Genomic DNA, 23,274 nt, shown 5'->3' with positions numbered 1-23,274 from the left:
ACCGAATGAGCCCCCTCATAAACTCGAATGAGCCATAATTATTTACAATACTTGCCCCCGTGTTCTGAGGAATGTCTTATCTTGGAATTCTTGTTATATGATCTTTGGTTTATTTTGAACAAATTAGCAACATAAAAATTTGATCGAACGTATTCGAGGAAAAGAGATTTGGGGGGGGGGATGGTTGCCATCGGATCACTTTTGACTCTTAAAAACAAAATTATAAATTTCAATTTTAAATCATTTGAGTCCCCTCTGAAGTTTATACGATCACCTCTTCCATAAAAAAAAACTCTATATACCCCCAGGGCATAAGTTACAACCTTTCCCTTGCGGTCTGGGGAGGGAGGTTATGTTGACCCGGAAGTTTTGTGATCTGATCGTTGGACTATTTTAAACAAACTAGCTATCTCAAAATTTTGATCGCATGCAATTCGGGAAAAGAGGGTGTGTGGGGGGATAGTTGCCCTATGGTCACCTTTGACTCGTAAGAAGATGACTGAAACTTTCAATTTCTCATCAAATGAACCACTTCTACAGTTTATACCAACACCCATTACATATAAGCTTATATGCCCCAGGGGCATAACTTAAAACACCTGTCCCAGGGCTCTGGGAGGTTGTGTCGACCCCAGAATTTTTTTTCTATCTACTTTTGAACTATTTAAAAAAAATTACTATAAATTTTTTTGGATGGGTTCAGGGAAAAAGAGCGCGCGGGGGGGGGGGCTAGTTTCCCTCCAACCTTTTTTTTACTCTTAAAAAGACTAGAATTTTTGATTTCCAATCAAATGAGCTCCATCTGAAGCGTATGCGGGCACCCCCTCCAAAAGAACCATATATGCCCCCAGGGCACAATTTACAACGCATGTCCGCGGTCATGGGGGGCTGTGTCCACTGTGGAGTTCTTGTCATCTGACTTTTGAAGAATTTTTAACAAAGTAGGTATCTAAAAGTTTTTATCGGACGCATTTGGGGAAAAAAGGCATGGGGTGGGTTCACTTTTGACTCTTTTAAAAAGGCACTAGAGTTTCCCGTTTCCAATTGAATGAGCCCCCTCCGAAGTTTATACGACCACTCCTTCCATATGAGGTGCTTCTGGGAAAAGAAACATAGAAGCCTTATGGCGTGGGAGAAGAGCTAGTTTCCCACTAATCTGTTTTGAATCTTAAAAATGAACTAGAACTTTCAATTTCCGATCAAATGAGTCCTCTCTGAAGTTTATACGAGTATCCCTTCCATAAGAACCATATATGCTGCCAGGGCATAACTTAAAACGTCTGCCTCCGGGCCCTAGGGGGTTGACACCGTGACACACATTTGACATTGGAACTATTTTTAACGAAATTGCTATCTCAAAATCTTTATCTGATGCATTTGGGGAAAAAGGGCGCGGGTGTCTAGTTGCCCTCCGATCACTTTTGAATCTTAAAAAGGGCACTAGAACTTCCGATGTCCAATCGAATGAGACCCCTCCGAACTTTATATGACCACCTCTTCCATATGAAGTGCTTCGGGGAAAAAAATAAAATAATTAAACATTGGAGCCGTATGGCCTTTACTATTGCATCTGATTTCAATGTCAAATCAAATTAAAAGAAAACCAACATTATTTGCTTTTCTTTGTTTTGACCAAAACTGTCTATTCGTCACACTGCAGCCTGTGATAGCCGCTTTTCAAACAATGAATTATCTTATCAGATTCTAAAATGACATCAGCTATATAACAATGCAATGGGAGTATTATTCCTAATTTGTAGTTTTTTTATTTATTATTTTTTTACAATGATGTCAATTTTAATGGCAGACAGTTGCATTCACGTAAATTCGTCTCGAAAGAAGGAGTGAAGACTGAAAAAAATAACGACATCGTAAAAACTAAACAAAATTTAATAAAAATGTATGTAAATGTAGTAAACAGAAAAAAAAACCTATTTTAAACTGTGCGATTGTTAAAGAATGACAAAGGCAGATTTGGAACTAATAAAAAAAAAAAAAAAAAAAAAACGAAAAAAAAGAGGTTGAAGAATATAAGGAACTGCACTCTCACAAAATCTTAACATCCTGACACTACTTTTATAGTTGTTTTCCACCAAAATTTTGACTCGTCTACGAGTAACCGTCCTAGACGAGTGGCTAACGCGTTAGACTTGGAATCCTTTGTCAAAAGGGCGGGAGCTCGATTCCTGGTGTGGCCGGTTATTTGGTTTGGAACAGGGGTCAGTAGTGTTACTCTGTAAGGTCAGCCAGAACCAACGCAGCTGTAAAAGGGTATGTGGAGAAATCTGGGGAAGGTAAGCCGGATGGGTGTGCGAAAGCACGGGATGGGTGGCCCCCATCCCCCCATTGCACTCCCTGGCTGAAGGGCCTTGAAACAGAGATCAGCACCGCCGATAGGGACTGTAAAATTTCAATGCTTTTATTACTTACCAAAATTTTGACCAAACCAAAATTCTATATTTTAACCGAATGTGATGGGTTATATTTCATTACCAGAGATGCTGTTCCCTAACATTATTTGGCTTTCTAGATAATTAGAACTTTATGGGCTTTTGCAATTATGCGTCACATCCTCGTTTGGCTTATGGAAAAAAAGTTAAGAAATGGGAGCCTTTGATAAAAAAAATGTAAGCCCCGTATATTTACCTGATGAAAAGTAATTCTGCACATATTTTACAGTTTGTGCCCTATTTACAGATACATTAGAGAATTGAAATCAAGCCGAAATAATTCGACATTTCATAATCAAATTTTAAAATTGGTTATTCAGGTTGTTTCGAATTATAACACAAACACATTTTCACACGCAGATCAAGGGTCTGCTTAGGGCAAATACTGATCTCCTGATTCACTGCCCTCGGCTGGGAGTGTGGCTGGGGGGCCAATGCTCCGACGCTTCCCGTGTTTTTCCATCTAGGTACCCATTCCATCTAGGTACCCATTTGGGACAGGGTCAACTCTTCCTGAGCTTACTGAGTCACGCCGCTGACCCCTTTCCAAACCAAATAATCAGCAACACAAAGACTCGAACCCCAGCCCTTACGGACACAGGATTTCAAATCTAGCGTGGAAACCACTCGGCTAGGACAATTTAAAATTAAATTAAGTAAAAAACAAGTTTTTTTTTAACTGAAAGTAAGGAGCGACAATGAAACTTAAAACGAAAAGAAATAAATCCCGTATATAAAAGGGACTGTTCCCTCCTCAACGCCCCGCTCTTTACGCTAAAGTTTGACTCTTTCTCTCAAATTTACTTTTTAAAACAGTAAAAACTTTAGCGTAAAGAGCGGGGCGTTGAGGGGGACACAGCTTTTTTATAGTTATTCTATGACTTTTAGGGGTGTTTCCCCTATTTTCCAAAATAAGGCGGATTTCCTCAGGCTCATAACTTTTGATGGTCAAGACTATATTTGATGAAACCCATATATTCAAAATCAGCATAAAAATCCGATTCATTTGATTTATCTATTAGTATCAAAATTCAATTTTTCAGAGTTTCGTTTACTATTGAGCCGGGTCGCTCCTTACTACAGTTCGTTGCCACGAACTGTTTGATTATTCAATTAACGTCAAGACGTCAAACAAACGCCAATCGACGTGAACAAACGCTGAATTATAAAATCAACGTCAAGATGTTGAGTAAACGCCAATCGACAGGACACAAAAAAAAAAAAGAAAACAAGAGCTAAGAGCTCAAATGGCACTTTTGACGAGGCGAGAAGAGCTAAGAGCCAAGAGATCATATGGTATGAGCTCTAACAAAATTCTATGAATCAATAGATTGATTTAAAAAGGAAAATAAGAGGCTTAATGCCGGTCAAGATTTAAAATAAGAGCTCTGAGTCACAAAAAATTTATTAAGATCCGATCACCCACTCGTAAGTTTAAATACCTAATTTTTTCTAATTTGTCCTCTCCCTTTTGCCCCCCAGATGGTCGAATCAGGGAAAACGACTTTATCAAGTCAAATTGTGCAGCTCCCTGACATGCCTACCAATTTTCATCGCCCTAGCACGTCCAGAAGCACCGAACTCGCCAAATCACTGAACCCCTCCCCCCAACTCCCCCAAAGAGAGCGAATCCAGTACGATTCTGTCAATCACGTATCAAGGACATTTGTTTATTCTATCCACCAAGCTTCATCCGATTCCTCCACTCCAAGTGTTTTTCCAAGATTTCCCCCTCCAACTCCCCCCAATGTCAAAAGATCTGGTCGGGATTTGAAATAAGAGCTCTGAGACTTGAATTCCTTCTAAAAATCAAATTTCATTACGATCCGATAATCTATTCGTAAGATAAAAATACACCAATTTTCCTGTTTTCCAAGAATTCCGGTTTCTCCCTCCAACTCCCCCGAATGTCACAGGATCTGGTCGGAATTTGAAATTAGAACTTTAAAGCACAAGATCCTTCTAAATATCAAATTTCATTAAGATCTGGTCACCCTTTCGTAAGTTACAAATACCTCAATTTTCAAAATACACCCCCCCCCCCAAATTCCACCAAAGAGAGCAGATCCGATCCAGTTATGTCAGTCACGTATCTTAGACAGGTTTCTATTCTTCCCATCCAGTTTCATCATGATCTCACCGCTTTAAGTATTTTCTAAGATTTCCGGTTCCCTCAACTGCCCCCCCTCAATTACGCTTGATCCGGTTGAGATTTAAAATAAGATATCTGAGTTACGAGGTCCTTCTAAATATGAAGTTTCATGAAGATCCGATCACTCCTTCGTAAGTTAAAAATACGTCATTTTTTCTTATTTTTCAGAATTACCCCTCCCCCCCAATTGAGCAGATCCGTTCCAATTATGTAAATCACGTATGCAAGACTTCTGCTTATTTTTCCAACCAAGTTTCATCCCAATCCCTCCAATCTAAGCATTTTCCATCATTTTAGGTTTCCCTACCCCAAACTTCCCCCAATGTCACCAGATCCGGTCAGGATTTACAATAAGAGCTTTGAGACACGATATCCTTCTAAACATCAAGTTTCATGGAGATCCAATCACCCGTTCGTAAGTTAAAAATACCTCATTTTTTCTAATTTTTCAGAATAACCCCCCCCCCCCAACTACCCCAAAGAGAGCGGATCCGTTCTGGCTATAAAATAAGAGCTCTAAGACACAATATCCTTCTAAACATCAAATTTCATTGAGATGCGATCAACCGTTCATAAGTTGAAAATACCTCATTTTTTCTAATTTTTAAGAATTACTCCCCCCAACTACCCCAAAGAGAGCGAATCAGTTCCGATTATGTCAATCATGTATTTGGGACTTGCGCTTATTTTTTCCATCAAGTTTCATCCCGATCCCTCCACTCTAAGTGTTTTCCAAGATTTTAGGTTTACCCCCTCCAACTCCCCCCAATGTCATCTGATCCGGTCGGGATTTAAAATAAGAGCTCTGAGACACAATATCATTCCAAATATCAAATTTCATTAAGATCCAATCACCCACTCATAAGTTAAAAATACTTCATTTTTTCTATTTCTTGCGAATTAACCGGCCCCCTACTCCCCCCAGATGGCCAAATCAGGAAAATGACTATTTCTAATTTAATCTGGTCCGGTCCCTGATACGCTTGCCAAATTTCATCGTCCTAGCTTACCTGGAAGTGCCTAAAGTAGCAAAACCGGGACCGACAGACAGACAGACAGACAGACCGACAGAATTGGCGATTGCTATATGTCACTTGGTTAATACCAAGTGCCATAAAAAGAAAGAAGGGAGCTAAAAGACATATCGACGCATTCAAAAAGAGAGGCGCTTCTCATACTTCTTTGAATGAAAATAATAAAAAACAATTTTTTTTTAACCGAAAGTAGGGAGCGACATTAAAACTTAAATCGAACAGGAATTATTTCGTATATGAAAGGGACTGCTTCCTCATCAACGCCCCCCTCTTTACGCTAAAGTTTCACTCTATCTCTCAGCTCTTCTTTTTAAAACAGTAAAAAACTTTAGCGTAAAGAGCGTGGCGTTGATGAGGAAGTAGCACCTTTCATATACGAAGTAGTTTCTGTTCGTTTTAAGTTTTAATATCGCTCCTTACTTTCAGTTAAAAAAAACTTTTTTTTATGTTTAATTTCTGAACGTTTTTGAACCAATGCATGTTTTGATTTTGGCTCTCCGCAGAGGAATAATTAAAACGAAATTTGCATATAATTTTTTTTGGCTAAATGACTTTCTCATAATTTTGATCGAATGATTTTGAGAAAAAAAGAGCGGGGGAGGAAGCCTAGTTACCCTCCGATTTTCGATTAATTAAAAAGGCAACTAGAACTTTTAATTTTTTACGAATGTTTTTATTAGTAAAAGATATACGTAATTTATGAATTAGCTTACGTAAAGAACTTTTGTATTCTCATTTTTTTTTATTACATATATGAGGGGGTTCGCCTCCTTGTCAGTACCTCGTTCTTTACACTAAAGCTTAAATTTTGTCCCAATTCATTAAGAATGACCCCTGAATCACAAAAGCCGTAGAATAAATAGTTGAAATTACTAAAAATACTTTAGCGTAAAGAGCGAGGTATTAGGAGGAGGTGAGCCCCTTATATGGGTAATAATTTCTTTTTGTTTTAAGTTTTAATGCTGCTCCTTACTTCCAGCTGAAAAAAACTTTTTCATATTTATTTTTTCATTGTGTTTTTTTTTCAGTAATGCTAGTAAATCCTGCGCTCCCTTCATGGAAATTTTCTTCCCCCGTGACAAATTCCTCGATGGAAAGTTCCCCCAGCATATCCCCCTCTTCTCAACCCCTCCCCCAACCAAACACTTCTCCTGAAAACGCCTGTACACTTCCCAATAAGCATTACTATATGTAAGCACTGGTCAAAGTTTGTAACTTGTAGCCCCTACCACGGGGACTGTGGTGGAGTAAGTCATCCCCAAAGACATAGTTATAAGGTTTTTCGACTACGCTGAATAAAATGGATATATCAGAATTTTGATCCGTTGACTTCGGGAAAATAATTAGCGTGGGAGGGGGCCTAGGTGCCCTCTAACTTTTTGGTCACTTAAAAAGGGCACTAGAACTTTTCATTTCCGTTAGAATGAGCCCTCTCGCAACATTCTAGGACAACTGGGTGGATACGATCACCCCTGAAAAAAAAACAAGAAAAAAACAAACAAACAAATAAACACGCATCCGTGATCTGCCTTCTGGCAAAAAATACAAAACTATAATTGATATAATTTTACGTTAAGTTAAACAAAATAAACAAAAACATCACCAAAAAGACACCAAAAAAGAAATAAAAGACTGTATCGTCGAGCCCACAACAAGAGGGCGTATCTAAAAATGTTCTCATAAGTCATCATTTTGATTTATGTTCTCAAATTACACTTGTAGAGATATATTCACCTCATTGGAGATAAGGGAGACCAATCAGACAAGGGAACCAATTGGGAGGGGGAGGAAGCAATTTGCCCCCTATGTTAAAACACATATTGTCCCCTAAGATTTCCTGTGGAGCTAACTAATCCCAGTGGAGCTTGCTACTTGGATTAAAAATCTCGCCAAAACAGGAGATGTAAAATTTTATTGTCTTTTAATACAAACTTCTTAATAAAAAACCACAGATCGTCAGTAACTCTCGATGGTGGCTAGTCACCTACAAGAATTAGTTAATGAACCCGTTGACTTTGGGACAGTCAGCCGACGCTGATGCTTGCAAAATGGTTTTAAGGTATCGAATCCCTTAAAGACTAACTGAAAAAAATATTGAACACAGAACCTATAGAAATGAAGGGAAATTATCAAGGTATTCGAATTTCTTCAAGTCATTCAGATATATTACTTTCCTATATCTCCGCGTTAAAAAGAGTCCTTAGATTCATTGGTGTGTTTTTGTACGTATTTTCGTAAGTCGGTCACATTACTGTAATGCAGGTTATTTTAAAGTTATGCACGTTAATGCACATACTGTTCTATATTTCCACATTGGAAAAAGTGCTTTTATTTCATTGGTTTATCGTGTTGTGAGACCAACACTTTGGTTTTATCGTGTTTTTTTTCCTAGCACCCCAATTTCAGCTTATTCCTAGAGAGTGGTAAGGGTCTGACCTCTGCGGTTTTTACGGAAAGTGTGGACCTTAGGCCGGATTGATGAATATGACTTCGCATTTTGTAAAGCTTCAAAGAACTCTTGCCTGGGGCCAAAAATCAATTGCTACAACCCATTTCTGTTCGTGATTTTAACCGAGTTTATCATTCCTTTTTTTGCACTTGGGATTGCGGTAGAGAAATGGTATCAGTTGTGCCTCTTAAATTTTATACGTTCTCTCATTGCTAAAGGGATTAGAGTTTATCCTTTGCTCCTTTCTAAGTGATGACGTTAGAAACTTGGCCTACGGCAAAAAAGTCCACTTTTGAACTAAGACAGATAGATTTTTTTTGACGGCAGTCGATAGCTCTTGATGAGCTGATCAAAGTATATGTCATCGCTTTTCTGGTAGAACAAGAGCTAAGAGCTCATATGGCACTTGTGACGAGGCATGAAGAGCTAAGAGCCAAGAGCTAAGAGCCATGAGCTCATATGGTATGAGCTCTAACAAAATTCTAAGAATCAATAGATTGGTTTAAAAGGAAAATAAGAGGCTTAATGCCGGTCAGGATTTAAAATAAGAGCTCTGAGTCACGATGTCCTTCTAGATATCAAAATTCATTAAGATCCGATCACCCACTCGTATGTTATAAATACCTAATTTTTTCTAATTTTTCCTCTCCCTTTAGCCCCCCAGATGGTCGAATCTGGGAAAATGACTTTATTAAGTCAATTTGTGCAGCTTCCTGACACGCCTACCAATTTTCATCGTCCTAGCTGGTCCAGAAGCACCAAACTCGCCAAATCACTGAACCCCTCCCCCCACTCCCCCAAAGAGAGCGAATCCAGTACGGTTCCGTCAATCACGTATCAATGTCATTTGCTTATTCTATCCACCAAGCTTCATCCCGATTCGTCCACTCAAAGTGTTTTCAAAGATTTACCCCTCCAACTCCCCCCAATGTCGAAAGATCTGGTCGGGTTTTGAAATAAGAGCTCTGAGACATGAATTCCTTCTAAATCTCAAATTTCATTAAGATCCGATCATCTATTCGTAAGATAAAAATACCCTAATTTTCACGTTTTCCAAGAATTCCGGTTCCCCCCTCCAATCCCCCAATGTCACAGAATCTGGTCAAAATTTAAAATTAGAGCTTTAAAGCACAAGATCCTTCTAATTATCAAATCTCATTAAGATCTGGTCACCCTTTCGCAAGTTACAAATACATCAATTTTACAAATTTCCCCCCCCCCCCAACTCCACCAAAGAGAGCAGATCCGGTTATGTCAGTCACGTATCTTAGATAGGTTTTTATTCTTCCCATCCAGTTTCATCCTGATCTCACCGCTTTAAGTATTTCAAAGATTTCCAGTACCCCCCAACTGCCCCCCCCCCCAATTACGCTAGATCCGGTTGAGATTTAAAACAAGAGATCTGAGTTACGAGGTCCTTCTAAATATGAAATTTCATTAAGATCCGATCACTCCTTGGTAAGTTGAAAATACGTCATTTTTTCTAATTATTCAGAATTAACCCCCCCCCCAATAGAGCGGATCCGTTGCAATTATGTAAATCACGTATCTAAGACTTCTACTTATTTTTCCCACCAAGTTTCAGCCCGATCCCTAAAAATCTAAGCGTTTTCAATCATTTTGGGTTCCCCCACCCCAAACTCCCCCTAATGTCCCCAGATCCGGTCGGGACTTAAAATAAGAGCTTTGAGACAGGATATCCTTCTAAATATCAAATTTCATTGAGATCCGATCACCCGTTCGTAAGTTAAAAATACCTCATTTTTTCTAATTTTTCGGAATTACCCCCCCCCCCAACTACCTGAAAGAGAGCGGATCTATTCTGATTATGTCAATCATGTATCTAGGATTTGTGCTTATTTTTCCCACCAAGTTTCATCCTGATTCCTCCACTCTAAGTGTTTTCCAAGTTTAAGGTTTCCCCCTCCCAACTCCCCCCCCCAATGTCACCAGATCTGGTCGGATTTAAAATAATAGCTCTGAGACACGATATCCTTCTAAATATCAAATTTCATTGAGATCCGATCACCCGTTCGTAAGTTAAAAATACCTCATTTTTTCTAATTTTTCAGAATTACCCCCCCCCCCCCCAACTACCCCAAAGAGAGCAAATCCGGTTCGGTTATGTCAGTCACGTATCTTAGACAGGTTTTTATTCTTCCCATCCAGTTTCATCCTGATCTCACCGATCCCTAAAACTGTCAAAATGTTAACTATACCTATTTTTTTAAAGACAGTTTTACATTTAAAATATGATGGAAAACATTACCAAAAAAAGGCACAATTATAATATTAATATAAATTAATAGGCACAGACAGGGCCACGGAGGATGGAGAAAATCAGAAACATAAAAAAGCATATAGCCTTTTTAATTTATACAGAAAACCAAAGCAAAACAATATTTGGCATAGTTCGACCCTAAGTGGGTGTTGGGTCATGGGTTTTCTCATCATTTGGTTATCGGTGATGCGCTATTACAGAAATGGCAAAAGTTTCTAAATGAAAATATACATCTAGGTTTCCCAATTAGAGCATTTCAGGCAGGGACTAATCGCCGTGAACTAAAAATTCGTGTACTATATTTTTGATAGTATTAATTAAAAAAAAAACAGAGTTATGCTGAGAGAATTTCAATACAACATTAACTTCAGATTTGTATTTTGAGCTAAGAAAAGTTCTTCAAAAATTACTCACCTCAGTTTCTTCTGAAATTTTTGTTGTGACATTCGTGTTTTTCTGCTGAACACTGATTCTCTTCCATATATTATTTGCATCCTCTAATCCACTCTCCAGTCGGAGAGCACTAAAATAAATAAAACTAATAGTTTAATATTTAAATATCACGGCCGATGTTGAGATACTTAAAAAGTAAGTTAGAAATTTTCTGCCAGCTATTGATGGAATTTTCTTACCCTAAAAGAATATCCAGTTATTCTTAGGCCGGTGTTGTGATTTTAGTTCAGTGCTAGCTTTTAAAATTTTACAGATATTGGAAAATATCACAGGTTAGTTTATTTTATTTTCGTTATAGGTTAGTTAAGTTCGTTATTATGTTAATTAATTATGATTGCAGTTCAGTGCTAGCTTTCAGAATTTTACAGATATTGGAAAAATATCATAGGTTAGTTTGTTATATTTCCGCTATAGGTTAGTTAAGTTCGTTATTATGTTAATTAATTATGATTGCAGTTCAGTGCTAGCTTTCAGAATTTTACAGATATTGGAAAAATATCATAGGTTAGTTTGTTATATTTTCGTTATAGGTTAGTTAAGTTCGTTATTATGTTAATTAATTATGATTGCAGTTCAGTGCTAGCTTTCAGAATTTTACAGATATTGGAAAAATATCATAGGTTAGTTTGTTATATTTTCGTTATAGGTTAGTTAAGTTCGTTATTATGTTAATTAATTATGATTGCAGTTCAGTGCTAGCTTTGAGAATTTTACAGATATTGGAAAAATATCATAGGTTAGTTTTTTATATTTTCGTTATAGGTTAGTTAAGTTCGTTATTATGTTAATTAATTATGATTGCAGTTCAGTGCTAGCTTTCAGAATTTTACAGATATTGGAAAAATATTATAGGTTAGTTTGTTATATTTTCGTTATAGGTTAGTTAAGTTCGTTATTATGTTAATTAATTATGATTGCAGTTCAGTGCTAGCTTTCAGAATTTTACAGATATTGGAAAAATATCATAGGTTAGTTTGTTATATTTTCGTTATAGGTTAGTTAAGTTCGTAATTATGTTAATTAATTATGATTGCAGCGGTAGCTACAATGTAGTAAAGAATGGACCGCGGCTTATGGTAACCAAAATTTAAAAACAGTTCTGAAAAAAAAAACTATTAAGTGAGCAACCATTTTCATTTGAAACTTACTCAGGAATGGCAATTATGATTTTTGATTAAGCTTAAGGGTAGAGTTTATTCCGAGAACAAACTTATGGGAATTCCAAAAGGTAGCCTAAAACCCTCGAAAATAGTGTCAGGTCGAAATGAAAACTCACCATTCGAACCATCATTGTCAAAAACCCACAACAGGAGAGTTAAAGACACCGGAACAAGAAAAAACAAGTTTTTTCTTTGAAAAACAAGAAAAATCGCTATTTTGCATGGTTAGCACTGATCCTCTTTTTTGTTTTTCTTAATATTGATTTTTTTTCGTAGCTGCTATCGGTGCACTTTAAGAGTGGTAATTTTTCGGTTATTTGGTTATTTTTTGGTAATCCTCTTTTTTGATTTTCTTAGTATTGATTTGTTTTTCTTAGCTGCTATCGGTGCACTTTAAGAGTGATAATTTTTCGGTTATTTGGTTATTTTTTGGTAATCCTCTTTTTTGATTTTCTTAGTATTGATTTGTTTTTTCGTAGCTGCTATCGGTGCACTTTAAGAGTGGTAATTTTTCGGTTATTTGGTTATTTTTTGGTAATCCTCTTTTTTGATTTTCTTAGTATTGATTTTTTTTTCTTAGCTGCTATCGGTGCACTTTAAGAGTGGTAATTTTTCGGTTATTTGGTTATTTTTTGGTAATCCTCTTTTTTGATTTTCTTAGTATTGATTTGTTTTTTCGTAGCTGCTATCGGTGCACTTTAAGAGTGGTAATTTTTCGGTTATTTGGTTATTTTTTGGTAATCCTCTTTTTTGATTTTCTTAGTATTGATTTTTTTTTCTTAGCTGCTATCGGTGCACTTTAAGAGTGGTAATTTTTCGGTTATTTGGTTATTTTTTGGTAATCCTCTTTTTTGATTTTCTTAGTATTGATTTTTTTTTCTTAGCTGCTATCGGTGCACTTTAAGAGTGGTAATTTTTCGGTTATTTGGTTATTTTTTGGTAATCCTCTTTTTTGATTTTCTTAGTATTGATTTGTTTTTTCGTAGCTGCTATCGGTGCACTTTAAGAGTGGTAATTTTTCGGTTATTTGGTTATTTTTTGGTAATCCTCTTTTTTGATTTTCTTAGTATTGATTTTTTTTTCGTAGCTGCTATCGGTGCACTTTAAGAGTGGTAATTTTTCGGTTATTTGGTTATTTTTTGGTAATCCTCTTTTTTGATTTTCTTAGTATTGATTTTTTTTTCTTAGCTGCTATCGGTGCACTTTAAGAGTGATAATTTTTCGGTTATTTGGTTATTTTTTGGTAATCCTCTTTTTTGATTTTCTTAGTATTGATTTGTTTTTTCGTAGCTGCTATCGGTGCACTTTAAGAGTGGTAATTTTTCGGTTATTTGGTTATTTTTTGGTAATCCTCTTTTTTGATTTTCTTAGTATTGATTTTTTTTTCTTAGCTGCTATCGGTGCACTTTAAGAGTGGTAATTTTTCGGTTATTTGGTTATTTTTTGGTAATCCTCTTTTTTGATTTTCTTAGTATTGATTTGTTTTTTCGTAGCTGCTATCGGTGCACTTTAAGAGTGGTAATTTTTCGGTTATTTGGTTATTTTTTGGTAATCCTCTTTTTTGATTTTCTTAGTATTGATTTTTTTTTCTTAGCTGCTATCGGTGCACTTTAAGAGTGGTAATTTTTCGGTTATTTGGTTATTTTTTGGTAATCCTCTTTTTTGATTTTCTTAGTATTGATTTGTTTTTTCGTAGCTGCTATCGGTGCACTTTAAGAGTGATAATTTTTCGGTTATTTGGTTATTTTTTGGTAATCCTCTTTTTTGATTTTCTTAGTATTGATTTGTTTTTTCGTAGCTGCTATCGGTGCACTTTAAGAGTGATAATTTTTCGGTTATTTGGTTATTTTTTGGTGATCCTCTTTTTTGTTTTTCTCAGTATTGATTTTTTTTTTCTTAGCTGCTGTCGGTGCACTTTAAGAGTGGTAATTTTTCGGTTATTTGGTTATTTTTTGGTAATCCTCTATTTTGATTTTCTTAGTATTGATTTTTTTTTCTTAGCTGCTATCGGTGCACTTTAAGAGTGGTAATTTTTCGGTTATTTGGTTATTTTTTGGTAATCCTCTTTTTTGATTTTCTTAGTATTGATTTTTTTTTCTTAGCTGCTATCGGTGCACTTTAAGAGTGATAATTTTTCGGTTATTTGGTTATTTTTTGGTAATCCTCTTTTTTGATTTTCTTAGTATTGATTTGTTTTTTCGTAGCTGCTATCGGTGCACTTTAAGAGTGGTAATTTTTCGGTTATTTGGTTATTTTTTGGTAATCCTCTTTTTTGATTTTCTTAGTATTGATTTTTTTTTCTTAGCTGCTATCGGTGCACTTTAAGAGTGGTAATTTTTCGGTTATTTGGTTATTTTTTGGTAATCCTCTTTTTTGATTTTCTTAGTATTGATTTGTTTTTTCGTAGCTGCTATCGGTGCACTTTAAGAGTGGTAATTTTTCGGTTATTTGGTTATTTTTTGGTAATCCTCTTTTTTGATTTTCTTAGTATTGATTTTTTTTTCTTAGCTGCTATCGGTGCACTTTAAGAGTGGTAATTTTTCGGTTATTTGGTTATTTTTTGGTAATCCTCTTTTTTGATTTTCTTAGTATTGATTTGTTTTTTCGTAGCTGCTATCGGTGCACTTTAAGAGTGATAATTTTTCGGTTATTTGGTTATTTTTTGGTAATCCTCTTTTTTGATTTTCTTAGTATTGATTTGTTTTTTCGTAGCTGCTATCGGTGCACTTTAAGAGTGATAATTTTTCGGTTATTTGGTTATTTTTTGGTGATCCTCTTTTTTGTTTTTCTCAGTATTGATTTTTTTTTTCTTAGGTGCTGTCGGTGCACTTTAAGAGTGGTAATTTTTCGGTTATTTGGTTATTTTTTGGTAATCCTCTATTTTGATTTTCTTAGTATTGATTTTTTTTTCTTAGCTGCTATCGGTGCACTTTAAGAGTGGTAATTTTTCGGTTATTTGGTTATTTTTTGGTAATCCTCTTTTTTGATTTTCTTAGTATTGATTTTTTTTTTCTTAGCTGCTATCGGTGCACTTTAAGAGTGGTAATTTTTCGGTTATTTGGTTATTTTTTGGTAATCCTCTTTTTTGATTTTCTTAGTATTGATTTTTTTTTCTTAGCTGCTATCGGTGCACTTTAAGAGTGATAATTTTTCGGTTATTTGGTTATTTTTTGGTAATCCTCTTTTTTGATTTTCTTAGTATTGATTTGTTTTTTCGTAGCTGCTATCGGTGCACTTTAAGAGTGGTAATTTTTCGGTTATTTGGTTATTTTTTGGTAATCCTCTTTTTTGATTTTCTTAGTATTGATTTTTTTTTCTTAGCTGCTATCGGTGCACTTTAAGAGTGGTAATTTTTCGGTTATTTGGTTATTTTTTGGTAATCCTCTTTTTTGATTTTCTTAGTATTGATTTGTTTTTTCGTAGCTGCTATCGGTGCACTTTAAGAGTGGTAATTTTTCGGTTATTTGGTTATTTTTTGGTAATCCTCTTTTTTGATTTTCTTAGTATTGATTTTTTTTTCTTAGCTGCTATCGGTGCACTTTAAGAGTGGTAATTTTTCGGTTATTTGGTTATTTTTTGGTAATCCTCTTTTTTGATTTTCTTAGTATTGATTTTTTTTTCTTAGCTGCTATCGGTGCACTTTAAGAGTGGTAATTTTTCGGTTATTTGGTTATTTTTTGGTAATCCTCTTTTTTGATTTTCTTAGTATTGATTTGTTTTTTCGTAGCTGCTATCGGTGCACTTTAAGAGTGGTAATTTTTCGGTTATTTGGTTATTTTTTGGTAATCCTCTTTTTTGATTTTCTTAGTATTGATTTTTTTTTCGTAGCTGCTATCGGTGCACTTTAAGAGTGGTAATTTTTCGGTTATTTGGTTATTTTTTGGTAATCCTCTTTTTTGATTTTCTTAGTATTGATTTTTTTTTCTTAGCTGCTATCGGTGCACTTTAAGAGTGATAATTTTTCGGTTATTTGGTTATTTTTTGGTAATCCTCTTTTTTGATTTTCTTAGTATTGATTTGTTTTTTCGTAGCTGCTATCGGTGCACTTTAAGAGTGGTAATTTTTCGGTTATTTGGTTATTTTTTGGTAATCCTCTTTTTTGATTTTCTTAGTATTGATTTTTTTTTCTTAGCTGCTATCGGTGCACTTTAAGAGTGGTAATTTTTCGGTTATTTGGTTATTTTTTGGTAATCCTCTTTTTTGATTTTCTTAGTATTGATTTGTTTTTTCGTAGCTGCTATCGGTGCACTTTAAGAGTGGTAATTTTTCGGTTATTTGGTTATTTTTTGGTAATCCTCTTTTTTGATTTTCTTAGTATTGATTTTTTTTTCTTAGCTGCTATCGGTGCACTTTAAGAGTGGTAATTTTTCGGTTATTTGGTTATTTTTTGGTAATCCTCTTTTTTGATTTTCTTAGTATTGATTTGTTTTTTCGTAGCTGCTATCGGTGCACTTTAAGAGTGATAATTTTTCGGTTATTTGGTTATTTTTTGGTAATCCTCTTTTTTGATTTTCTTAGTATTGATTTGTTTTTTCGTAGCTGCTATCGGTGCACTTTAAGAGTGATAATTTTTCGGTTATTTGGTTATTTTTTGGTGATCCTCTTTTTTGTTTTTCTCAGTATTGATTTTTTTTTTCTTAGCTGCTGTCGGTGCACTTTAAGAGTGGTAATTTTTCGGTTATTTGGTTATTTTTTGGTAATCCTCTATTTTGATTTTCTTAGTATTGATTTTTTTTTCTTAGCTGCTATCGGTGCACTTTAAGAGTGGTAATTTTTCGGTTATTTGGTTATTTTTTGGTAATCCTCTTTTTTGATTTTCTTAGTATTGATTTGTTTTTTCGTAGCTGCTATCGGTGCACTTTAAGAGTGATAATTTTTCGGTTATTTGGTTATTTTTTGGTAATCCTCTTTTTTGATTTTCTTAGTATTGATTTGTTTTTTCGTAGCTGCTATCGGTGCACTTTAAGAGTGATAATTTTTCGGTTATTTGGTTATTTTTTGGTAATCCTCTTTTTTGATTTTCTTAGTATTGATTTGTTTTTTCGTAGCTGCTATCGGTGCACTTTAAGAGTGATAATTTTTCGGTTATTTGGTTATTTTTTGGTGATCCTCTTTTTTGTTTTTCTCAGTATTGATTTTTTTTTTCTTAGCTGCTGTCGGTGCACTTTAAGAGTGGTAATTTTTCGGTTATTTGGTTATTTTTTGGTAATCCTCTATTTTGATTTTCTTAGTATTGATTTTTTTTTCTTAGCTGCTATCGGTGCACTTTAAGAGTGGTAATTTTTCGGTTATTTGGTTATTTTTTGGTAATCCTCTTTTTTGATTTTCTTAGTATTGATTTGTTTTTTCGTAGCTGCTATCGGTGCACTTTAAGAGTGATAATTTTTCGGTTATTTGGTTATTTTTTGGTGATCCTCTTTTTTGTTTTTCTCAGTATTGATTTTTTTTCTTAGCTGCTGTCGGTGCACTTTAAGAGTGGTAATTTTTCGGTTATTTGGTTATTTTTTGGTAATCCTCTATTTTGATTTTCTTAGTATTGATTTTTTTTTCTTAGCTGCTATCGGTGCACTTTAAGAGTGGTAATTTTTCGGTTATTTGGTTATTCTTTGGTAATCCTCTTTTTTGTTTTTCTTAGTATTGATTTTTTTTTCGTAGCTGCTATCGGTGCACTTTAAGAGTGATAATTTTTCGGTTATTTGGTTATTTTTTGGTGATCCTCTTTTTTGTTTTTCTCAGTATTGATTTTTTTTTTCTTAGCTGCTGTCGGTGCACTTTAAGAGTGGTAATTTTTCGGTTATTTGGTTATTTTTTGGTAATCCTCTATTTTGATTTTCTTAGTATTGATTTTTTTTTCGTAGCTGCTATCGGTGCACTTTAAGAGTGGTAATTTTTCGGTTATTTGGTTATTTTTTGGTAATCCTCTTTTTTGATTTTCTTAGTATTGATTTTTTTTTCTTAGCTGCTATCGGTGCACTTTAAGAGTGGTAATTTTTCGGTTATTTGGTTATTTTTTGGTAATCCTCTTTTTTGATTTTCTTAGTATTGATTTTTTTTTCTTAGCTGCTATCGGTGCACTTTAAGAGTGGTAATTTTTCGGTTATTTGGTTATTTTTTGGTAATCCTCTTTTTTGATTTTCTTAGTATTGATTTGTTTTTTCGTAGCTGCTATCGGTGCACTTTAAGAGTGATAATTTTTCGGTTATTTGGTTATTTTTTGGTAATCCTCTTTTTTGATTTTCTTAGTATTGATTTGTTTTTTCGTAGCTGCTATCGGTGCACTTTAAGAGTGATAATTTTTCGGTTATTTGGTTATTTTTTGGTGATCCTCTTTTTTGTTTTTCTCAGTATTGATTTTTTTTTTCTTAGCTGCTGTCGGTGCACTTTAAGAGTGGTAATTTTTCGGTTATTTGGTTATTTTTTGGTAATCCTCTATTTTGATTTTCTTAGTATTGATTTTTTTTTCTTAGCTGCTATCGGTGCACTTTAAGAGTGGTAATTTTTCGGTTATTTGGTTATTTTTTGGTAATCCTCTTTTTTGATTTTCTTAGTATTGATTTGTTTTTTCGTAGCTGCTATCGGTGCACTTTAAGAGTGATAATTTTTCGGTTATTTGGTTATTTTTTGGTGATCCTCTTTTTTGTTTTTCTCAGTATTGATTTTTTTTCTTAGCTGCTGTCGGTGCACTTTAAGAGTGGTAATTTTTCGGTTATTTGGTTATTTTTTGGTAATCCTCTATTTTGATTTTCTTAGTATTGATTTTTTTTTCTTAGCTGCTATCGGTGCACTTTAAGAGTGGTAATTTTTCGGTTATTTGGTTATTCTTTGGTAATCCTCTTTTTTGTTTTTCTTAGTATTGATTTTTTTTTCGTAGCTGCTATCGGTGCACTTTAAGAGTGATAATTTTTCGGTTATTTGGTTATTTTTTGGCGATCCTCTTTTTTGTTTTTCTTAGTATTGATTTTTTTTTCTTAGCTGCTATCGGTGCACTTTAAGAGTGATAATTTTTCGGTTATTTGGTTATTTTTTGGTGATCCTCTTTTTTGTTTTTCTTAGTATTGATATTTTTTTCTTAGCTGCTATCAGTGCACTAGAACAAAATTGAGAACATAAGTAAATTGCTATATATGCGTGCTTTATTATGTAATAACATTTTATTTAAGATAAATGAATAACTAAAGGACCTCATGCTTAAGGTAAATATTACTTCAGAAACAAGCAATTTTGCGATAAGCCTGCATCTGCAACTTGTAATAAAAAGACGAGGTATTCAAATCATTGTATTCCATGATCTCAGAACTATCCATTCACCGAGTCAGACAATGATATTGTTTAGATTTTTCCTTGGGGATGGATCTAAAATTGCTTGAATAAATAGAAAAATTGTCCTTTTTAGCGATTTTCAGCCAATTTGATTCGTATTTTGATCTGAAAAACCATATCCTCAAAATCTCAAAAGTTAAATACGATAGATGGATAGAAATGAATCTCAGCTATGAAATGATAGCAAAGGTTTTATTTTTCGGTAATTTGTTAAAAACATGGGAAAGCGGAAAGAACGGAAAGCGGAAAACGTGAGAAAGCCATACCAAAACTTGGACAAGGAAAACAAACTTTAAGAGTGGATACATACTAATATTAATAATAATAATACATAGAAATCTTATTGAAATTGCAAGAAATAATGTAGTTGTAAGAATTTTGAGATTTCAGAGTCATGAGTCTGAGCAAAGATGGGGGAGGAGGGGAACGCGGAGAGCTTGTATTTTTTTAATCGTCTCAATCTTTTACAAGAAGGAACGTTTTCCTTGCCGTAATCCCGCTTTAAGTTTTCATAATTATGACACAATAATAAGGAAGACGGCAGGCTGAAAATTAAAGAAATACCTAAATAGGTGAATTTTATGAAAAAAGTTTGAAACTATGCTTGAAATTAAATTAAATCAATTAATAAATGAAATTAATAAATTAATAAATAAAAATAATAAATAAATAAAAAATAATAAATAAATACTAAATGAAAATAAAAAATAAACAAATAAGTAAATAAATTAATAAACGAAATAAATGAAATAAAATAAAATTAAATTAATTTACTAAAATATTAAATTAATTGTGAAGAAATAGTGAGAAGGTTGAATCAATTGAAATTCGACGCCCTCTGCTGAACAATCAAACCGAGTCAAAGGAATTACTTCAAGTTTCTGCTCGCCTGTCTTTAAAACCTCGAAAATCGGATACAATCAAACAGTTCGTGGTAACGGTAAGGAGCGACCCGGCTCAATTGTAACCGAAACTCTAAAAAATGGAATCTTGATACCAATAGTTACATCAAAAGAACCGCATTTTAATGCTGATTTTAAATATACAAATGTCATTAAGATCAGTTATGCCCATCAAAAGTTACGAGCCTGAGAAAATTTGTCTCATTTTAGAAAATAAGGGGAAACACCCCCTAAAAGTCATACAATCTTAACGAAAATCACACCATCAGATTCAGCGTATCAGAGAACCTGATTGTAGAAGTTTCAAGCTCCTATCTACAAAAATGTGGAATTTCGCATTTTTTGCCAGAAGACATATCATGGATGCGTGTTTATTTGTTTGTTTTTTTGTTTTTGTTTTTTCCCCAGGGGTGATCGTATCGACTGAGTGGTCCTAGGATCTTGCGAGAGAGCTCATTCTAACGGAAATTAAAAGTTCTAGTGCCCTTTTTAAGTGACCAAAAACATTAGAGGGCACCTAGGCCCCCTCCCACGCTCATTTTTCCCCAAAGTCACCAGATCAAAATTCTGAGATAGCCATTTTATTCACCATAGTCGAAAAACCGAATAACTATGTCTTTAAGGACGACTTACTCCCCCGCAGTCACCGTGGGAGGGGCTGCAAGTTATAATCTTTGACCTGTGTTTACATATAGTAATGGTTACTGGGAAGTGTACAGACGTTTGCAGGGGGATTTTTTTTTGTATAGGGGGGGGGAGTTGAGGAGGGGGTTACGTGGGAGGATATTTCCATGGAAAGACTTCTCATGGGGGAAGAAAATTTCAATGAAGGGGGCGTAGGATTTTCTAGCTTTATTTGAAAAAACAATGAAAAAATAAATGTGAAAAGTTTTTACTACTGAAAGTAAGGAGCAGCATAAGAACTTAAAACGAACAAAAATTATTACGCATATGAGGGGTTTACCTCCTCGATATATCTCACTCTTTACGCTAAAGTATTTTCTGTAATTTCAACTATTTATTCTATGACCTTTGTGATTCAGAGGTCATTCTTAAGGAATTGGGACAAAATCTAAGCTTTAGTGTCAAGAGCGAGGTATCGACAAGGGTTGAACCCCCTCATATACACAATAAAACATACGAATATAGAAGTTCGTTACGTAAGTTAATTCGTAAGTTATGTATATTTTTTACCAGCGAAAACGTTAGTAAAAAATTAAAAGTTCTAGTTCCTTTTTTAAGTAATCAAAAATTGGAGGGCAACTAGGCCTCTTCCCTAACTTCTTTTTTCTCAAAATCTTCCAATTGATTGTACTTAATTAATATGCAAATTTCGTTTTGATTATTTACGTGCGGAGAGCCAAGATCAAAATATGCATTAATTCAAAAATGTCCAGAAATTAAATAAAAAAAAACAAGTTTTTTTAATGGAAAGTAAGGAGCGACATTAAAACTTAAAACCAACAGAAATTACTCCGCATATGAAAGGGGCTTTTCCTCCTCAACGCCCCGCTCTTTACGCTAAAGTTTCTTGCTGTTTTAAAAAGTAGAGTTAAGAGAAAGGGTCAAACTTTAGCGGAAAGAGCGAGGCGTTGAGGAGAAAAAGCCCCTTTCATATACGGTGTAATTTCTGTTCGTTTTAAGTTTTAATGTCGCTCCTTACTTTCCGTTAAAAAAAACTTGTTTTTTTATATTTAATACGAACAGAGGCTGTTACCTCAACAAGTAGAACCATATAAAACGCTCCCCTGTCCATGTGCCTGTTTCGATTACTTGTAGTGGGTCTTGAGATTAAAATTGATTATTTTATGTAGAAATTAGCGGTTATCAATTTCTCTACACATTGCGAGATAGCACCTTGTAGGCAAAACAAAATTACAGAATAAATTTCGAAACATAACATTATTGATGTCAACTTATCAAGACACTTATTTCTGAGATATTACTTTAATTTATAATTATAATTATTATAATTATAAATATATATAATTACAATTATAATAATAAATATAATATATGTTATATATTATAATAATATATAGTATAATAATAATAAATATATAAATATTTATATAATAATATTTAATATAATATATTTAATATAATAATATGTATAATATAATAATAATATATTAACATATTAATATAATAATATTATATTTAATATAATGTTTAACATAATATAATAATATTTAACATAAAATAATAAATATAATATATAATTGTAATAATAAATGTAGATATAAATATAATTATAATTATTGATAAATCACTTTACTTATTAAACATCACTTTCGATGAGCACTACTACTATAAACTACTCAAAAATTTGCAACTCTTCAGGGGGGCTATGACAGCCTCCCCCAGTATGGAAATAATAAAAGATAACTGCTTGAGAAAAATCGCTGCTGGTGTGGGAACAAATACCGTTCTTAATCATTATTCCAAGTTGTTTTTTTTTTTTTAGCGTAACAAGTACAGACACCGAGGGAGCAGGGATGTCCCATCTTCGTCAAGCTATCTAGCATCTTGTTATTGGCTTAACAAAGGGGATTTTTGGTCCCCAGGTGGCATCCTAGCTCCTTTGTACATATAATGTATATATTGTGTAGACTTAATGCTGAATTACTACTGTCCTTATTGGTTTATCTTTGCTACATTCAGACAAAAACAAATAAAGCTGGGTATTTCTTAATTGAAATTGCCAGCAAAACAAAATAGCAGGTGGTTGATTTTGGCTGTGATTCATGAAAAGTTTTAACCTTAAAAAATGCCGCATCATCAATATCAGTTGAAAAGAAGTGTTCTCCCTCCCCCCTATATCTCTTCCCCTCATATAAAGATTTTGGGTACTACCCTGTCCATGGACATAGTGGGTTATTTACTTTTTATACACCTGAGAAATCCAATATTTATTTTTGTAGTGAATATAATTAAGATTTTTTGCAAGTAATGTGATCTGACATTTTCAATAAGCTGTCGCATTGATGGCATTCCCATGTGGCATTGATAGCCCAAGATTTTGGGTTTGCTTTATCAGAAGTTTTAACCTAAAAAATGCCGCATCATCAGC

The 23,274-nt window shown here is 34.1% G+C and overlaps 1 protein-coding gene across 1 annotated transcript in view; it reads right to left on the bottom strand.

The window, feature by feature from the left end:
- Positions 1–10,228: 10,228 nt before the first annotated feature.
- The window catches only part of LOC136043965 (uncharacterized), a 39,148-nt gene continuing 26,102 nt past the window's right edge, over positions 10,229–23,274 (bottom strand). The window contains exon 4 of the mRNA XM_065729046.1: positions 10,229–10,889. Coding sequence (XP_065585118.1) covers positions 10,766–10,889 — 124 coding nt within the window. The 3' untranslated portion in view covers positions 10,229–10,765. The remainder of the gene's footprint in view (positions 10,890–23,274) is intronic.

This window comes from Artemia franciscana, chromosome 2, assembly GCF_032884065.1.
Source record: "Artemia franciscana chromosome 2, ASM3288406v1, whole genome shotgun sequence".
In the NCBI taxonomy this organism is placed as follows: Eukaryota; Metazoa; Arthropoda; class Branchiopoda; order Anostraca; family Artemiidae; genus Artemia; species Artemia franciscana.
This window is presented reverse-complemented; position numbering and strand designations above follow the sequence as displayed.